This window comes from Odontesthes bonariensis, chromosome 10, assembly GCF_027942865.1.
Source record: "Odontesthes bonariensis isolate fOdoBon6 chromosome 10, fOdoBon6.hap1, whole genome shotgun sequence".
Taxonomy (NCBI): domain Eukaryota; kingdom Metazoa; phylum Chordata; class Actinopteri; order Atheriniformes; family Atherinopsidae; genus Odontesthes; species Odontesthes bonariensis.
Genome location: NC_134515.1, coordinates 19,321,111 through 19,327,299, shown reverse-complemented (window position 1 = coordinate 19,327,299; position 6,189 = coordinate 19,321,111). Strand labels below are relative to the sequence as shown.

Here is a 6,189-nt window from a genome sequence, read left to right as displayed (position 1 = left end):
GTTGGACTGCTCTCTGATGAGAAAAGATGTTTTAAAAAAATCCTTTTAGCAGTAGGACCCAGAGGATCCCTTTAGGGAAAAAAATGAACCAGTGCACCTTTATGTTATTTGCGGCAGGCCAAAGATGTGTAAAGAGTTGTTCAATACTGTAAGAAAAAAAAGTTAAGCTGTGAGCCATGTCATTGGCTAAGAAGAGTCTGACAGGAAAATGTAATGGCTCTTGAGGTCAGGGCAGAGTCCGCTATAAATGTATTGCAACTGAAAACACCTTCACTGATTCAGCCACCGCACTTGTATGGTTAAGCATCACTAGTCGGCTCTTTGCAGGACAACATGAGCGCTTCTGTGGCCGTGTACAGGAATGTTTACACGGAGGACCGCTTCAAGCAGGCTTACGGCTCCGATGATAACGCGAGTGGAAGTTTGCGGCTCCGGGAAAAACTCGCCGGGAAGGTCAGGTGTTCAAAGCGAGCCTGCCTTCACCTGTTGAGGGAAAGAGTCCCCATTTTCAGCTGGCTCCCGAGATACAGGCTGAAAAAATGGATTTTAGGAGATACTGTTGCGGGGCTGACTGTTGGTATTCTTCATATCCCACAAGGTCAGTAAAGATATGGTACTATCAGAAACATAATCAGAACTCCTATAGAAAACTATTTTTTATAGGTTTTCTATAGGATTTGGCATTTTTTCCTCTTTTATACGTCCCAAAATGTAATGATAAAAATGTAATAATAATAATAATGATGATGATGATAATAACTGTTGACTGTTTGTAATGTTAGAATCGTTTTTTCACTGACAGGCCTACTTTTTTATTTGTATCACTAATACAGGCTTAATATCTGCTTGAAAATTGAAAATGCTACTTTAAACTTTTCAACTGAACAGTTTTACTGTTAAGAATAATTGAAAATACAGTCTCGTGTTAATTTCTGAACCTTCTGTGAAATTTGCTTCTCATTTTGCACAACATGTCTCAGCCTTCGTGTCACAAGTAAGGACTCATTTTACATTCTAAAAAAAAAGGATTTTGTTATAAATAAACTCTCTCTTTTGTGTTCTTTTCCTAAGGCATGGCCTTTGCATTACTCACATCCGTCGCTCCGATATTTGGCCTTTACACCTCCTTCTTCCCTGTTGTCCTATACATGTTTTTTGGCACAGGTCGCCATGTGTCCACAGGTAAGGAGTCCATCCACCATCTATTATAGACTCAAGAACAGTTGAACAAACATAGCTTAATCACCAAAAACAACATACGTGCTTTGAATGTAGTATCTTGAAGTCTGAGCTCAGATAATGTGTTCTTCACTGTTACTGAGATGACTTTACCTTCTCAGGTACCTTTGCTGTAGTGAGTCTGATGACTGGCTCCGTAGTGGAGCAGCTGGTTCCCACTCCTCTGGAGATGAACTCCAGTTCGAATGAGGCAGCCAACTTTGAGGCCCAGAGAATTGGTGTGGCCTCGGCTGTCGCACTTCTCTCAGGAATCATTATGGTAAGACAGAAGTGCAAAGTTTCACCGTGTAAATGTCACAAAATTAAAAATGTATTGCAAGTCAAAGCAGATTTGTACTTGTACGTACATTAGACTTGATTCCAAAATGGTGCTCATCTCTTGTATCCCAGCTCTGCATGTTTGGGCTTCAGCTGGGCTTCCTCTCCACCTATCTCTCAGAGCCAGTTATTAAGGCTTTCACCAGTGCTGCTGCCTTCCATGTCACCATCTCACAGCTGCAAAGCATGCTGGGCCTGCGGCTCCCTCGGCACACTGGGACTTTTTACCTTTTCAAGGTGATCATTGCTTCTTGTTTTGGTGTGATCTCCCAAAATGTTATTTTGAGAAAAATGAGTCTGCTCACTGGTTTGTGTGCTCAGACTTTAGCATCAGTGATGGAGAACCTGCCCCACACTAACATGGCTGAGCTGCTGATCTCTCTGGTGTGTTTGGCTGTCTTGGTCCCTGTTAAAGAGGTCAACACACGTTATCGGCACCGCCTGCGTACACCCATCCCTGTGGAGATTCTTACGGTCAGCTGAATTCTTAAGAAATAAAAGTTTGATTATTCAAATGTAATTAACAGGTTTTAAATCGTGGTTTTATGCTCTTCTCTTCAGGTGATTATTGCTACATGCGTGGCCTATGCCTCCTCGCTGGACTCCACTTACAACATTGAGATAGTTGGTCATATCCCTGCAGGGTAATATTTAAGAATTTGGGAGAAAAGATGAAAATTTAAATATCTATAATCTATGAAGCTACCAGTACTTACTAATGTTTACAAATTTTTGTGTCATCAGATTCCCAAAGCCACAGTTGCCAGCCTTTCACACTTTCCCTGCCATTGCCGGAGACACAATAGCCATAACATTTGTTGGATATGCTGTGTCCGTTTCACTGGCAATGATTTACGCTGATAAGCATGGATATTCTATCCATCCCAACCAGGTCAATTTCAGCAACGTTAAAGCACTTTTCTGAAATGTCATATTATATTCTTACCAATATGTTGACATTTCCCTTTGAACCTGGGATTGATTTCAGGAGCTGCTGGCTCATGGGATCACCAACACAGTGTCCTCCTTTTTCACCTGCTTCCCAAGCTCAGCCACTCTAGCAACCACTAACATACTTGAGAGTGCTGGAGGATACACTCAGGTAGTGTGCATGGTGCATGATGAGGCTTCATTGTCAAGTCTGCAGCTCAAAAATAAACAAAGGTCACACCAATAGAAAAAAAAAGTATTCATGTGGAGATATTGGAAGGAATTTGAATTTGTTTAATTACTGTTTGATACACTGAGGCAAATATAGTGAGACATATCCAAAACTGGTAAAATGGAAATACAAAATCACAATTTCACATCTAACCTACATGTTTCGTTTGTATTGGTGAAGGCATTTGTGTGTGTGTCTTCCTGCAGCTCTCTGGCTTGTTCACTAGTCTGGTTGTCCTGATTGTCCTGCTGCTGATTGGACCGCTGTTCTACTTCCTACCCAAGGTGTGCTTTCTTGCTTGAATCTACACAACGCATCAGAAAAGAAGAAATTCCATTTTCACTCTCCTCATCTGTCTCTCTCCTTAGGCAGCCCTGGCATGCATCAATGTTACCAGCCTCAGCCAGATGTTCTTGCAGTTCCAAGACTTACCTGAGCTGTGGAGAATCAGCAAGCTTGACTTTGTAAGGCCATTAAATGGAATTATGGGGTATAAGCGTGTGGTGTTCATGCAAGGATAAACAAGATAAAACAGACAGAAACTTGGTTAATTATATCCACAGTTTAGTTTGAATTTTTTTGAGGCTAGTTGCCTACTGACAAATTGCTGATGTATGTACTTTTAAACAATGCCCGCGCCGTCATGGTTGCAAGGTTATTTGAAATTAATACTCGTCCATCCTAGAATTATTATGTCAGATAAATCACCTTAACCCTTGCACTTGTGCTCCGACTGCTTGGCAAGAATTACCCATAATTTACAGTGAAATGCTTCTATTGTTAATTGTTTTCTTTTGGTTAGTTTTTTCACGTTATTGTCTTTCTGCGTTTGTGTAGATGGTTTGGGTTGTAACCTGGCTGTCTGTGGTGGTACTCAATGTGGATCTCGGGCTGGCTATAGGAGTGGTGTTCTCTATGATGACTGTTATCTGTCGCACACAAAGGTACATTTTCCATTCCTTTTGTCCAAAAACTGTGATGCAATCCAGCAACAGCAGCTCTTGTCAGATTTTTAGCTGTGGAGAATACCACGCTAATCTGTTGATATTAAATATACAGTAAATTCCCTTATACCTCATGCTCACATGCAAGAAAAAATTCTTCAATGTTATTACATGAACTACAAAGCTGAGTGTTCAAGGCAGGCTCAATAGATTTATAAATGTATCAATACATTTATCATATTGTGGCACTTACATTTTTTATTGATTGCCAATGTTTCAACAGGGCTGGTTGCTCAGTACTTGGACGGGCAAGCAACACAGAAATATACAGATCTCTGGAGAACCACAGCAAGGTGAGCATCGTCTGAGGTTATTATTCATTCCAATGGATTCAAATGAACAGTCTACTTCAGGTATTTACTTTAATCCTAAGGCATGCAAAATGACTGCATGAAATAAGAAGACATTTTCTTATTCAAGTGCCTATTAGTAGTTATAATCTCAGAGATGATTCAGGAATTTCCAAGAAAATTGAAGATGTGACTATCCTGTTTTCCCTTCAGTGTTATGAAGTGCCCGGAGTGAAGATCCTAAATTATAACGGGCCTATTTACTATGGCAACCGCAGCTTCTTTAGAGAACAAATGAGCAAGCTGTTGGGCCTGACGCCAGAGAAGATCCGCAGCCGGGAGAAGGCCAGGAAAGCTATGGAGAAACGGGAGAGAGAGACCGCTGTCAGCACTGTGGTATGACTGAAATCTCTGAATGAGCGATAACGAAATGATATGCATATTTTTTAAAAATTCATACACAGTGAAATACTATTTGATTCCTATGTTGCTCTTCAGGAAGGAGGCATTGCAAACACATCGTTTTCCTCAGAAAATGAGTTCTTTAAATCAGGTTAGTAGAGCCTTTAATAAAACTTTAAAGCGATTTTACTTCACTGTTTACATTCTCTTGTGCTGCAGACAATGGAAAGGAAACCTGCAACTTTTTTTCTCTGCAGAAACATCTGAGAGCGATGTCCAGTCCGTGCTGATTGATTGCAGCGGTGTGATATTTGTTGATGTCGCTGGAGCACGACTCTTCACACAGGTTAGCGAACAAAAGAAAGACAAGAATATACCTCACTGTAAAATATGTCCTCCCCCATTTCTTCATTCATAGTGATGGCTTTTGCCTTTTTGCAGATGTGCACTGAATGCAAAAAAATTGGAGTTCACGTGTATTTGGCAAACTGCAATGGTAAGACTAATTGATCCATAACATTTTTTTCCCAATTGTTTTCTCAGTTACTACAATGTTGAGTAGAATTTTTTGAAACATTTGTTATGACACATACAGACTGGTTATACCCCTCTGTTCCCATAGAGAGTGTCTTAAAGATCCTGACATCAAGTGGCCTAATGAACCACATGAACCCTCAACATATTTTTGTCACCGTTCATGATGCTGTGATGTACATTCAACAACAGAAGGTAGAGATCAAAATCTGTTAAGAAAAAAAAGAGGACACACTGTTTTCTTATTACATCAGTCATCGTAAAAAGAAAAAGATTTTACTACTGCTGTCATCTGTTATAGGAAAAACCTCCAGAGAACACCACAACAGTTTGGGTGTAAGCCAGGAGGACGATAATGAGTCATGCTGACTTTGGCCAAGTGTCTGGGACTAGAATGGCAGAGGGCACCAGGACTTCTGTTTCATTAGAGAAGCCAATCTCTTCTCAGCTGTGCAGGAGCACTCCAGCATTTGGTTCTGCTTGTACTGTATATTAGTGTTCCAAAGAAGCAGTAGCCTGTTGTCGTAGGATGAATTACAACTACTTTTACATCACCAGTGTTACCAGTTCTTTTGCAGATATTGGATTCACACTTAAATGTAAACCAGCTGGGTTCAAGTCCAGTAGGAGGAATCTTGTCGTCATGCAGAAAAAAATATCAAAAAGTTATGTCTGTAATACTGTTTCTGACTTGTTCTAGTTCTAGTTAAGACAGTTTTGTCTTTTTTTTTTTTTGATAATCATTTATCATGTATTTTGGCATGGTAATATTTATTTAGTTGCTGTTCGTTGTCTGCTATACAACTAAATATGAAGTGCACTGCATAGTTTGTTAAAATATATTAATATTTATATGTTTTGGAAGCCAAGTTTGAAGATGCCACTATGTAGATTAAAGGCAAATCCATTCTGACTTTACATTTTCTGTATTTTAACTTGAATCTCAGCCAAAGATCTTTGTACAGCAATTGTGCCATTGACTGGCTTTCAACACAACAAATATGACTCCAAAAACAGAATTTAGATTGTATTGTTTTTGCCCATTGAAATGTAAACTAACATGAATAAATATCATAGACACAGGGGTATTAAGTTTCTACTCTTTTTTTTTTTGGATTGCTACAGCTATCAAAAATTAATACATTTTGGGGGGAACACTGGAATGTGAAGCATGCCACTTTGTCAGATTTTGAAGAGGGAAGAAGAGCAGTCTTTGTATTCAATGAGATACTGTAAATTT

The 6,189-nt window shown here is 39.6% G+C and overlaps 1 protein-coding gene across 1 annotated transcript; it reads left to right on the top strand.

The window, feature by feature from the left end:
• The first annotated feature begins 294 nt into the window (after positions 1-294).
• slc26a10 (solute carrier family 26 member 10) lies at positions 295-6,027 on the top strand. Its single transcript, XM_075475660.1, has 18 exons — positions 295-598; positions 1,072-1,182; positions 1,341-1,498; positions 1,630-1,794; positions 1,879-2,031; positions 2,119-2,201; positions 2,302-2,449; positions 2,546-2,659; positions 2,926-3,003; positions 3,088-3,183; positions 3,557-3,663; positions 3,947-4,016; positions 4,227-4,409; positions 4,512-4,566; positions 4,673-4,761; positions 4,857-4,911; positions 5,038-5,144; positions 5,251-6,027. The coding sequence occupies exons 1-18, from the start codon at positions 334-336 to the stop codon at positions 5,287-5,289; spliced, it is 2,076 nt and encodes a 691-aa protein (XP_075331775.1). The 5' UTR covers positions 295-333; the 3' UTR covers positions 5,290-6,027.
• The last annotated feature ends 162 nt before the right edge of the window (positions 6,028-6,189 follow it).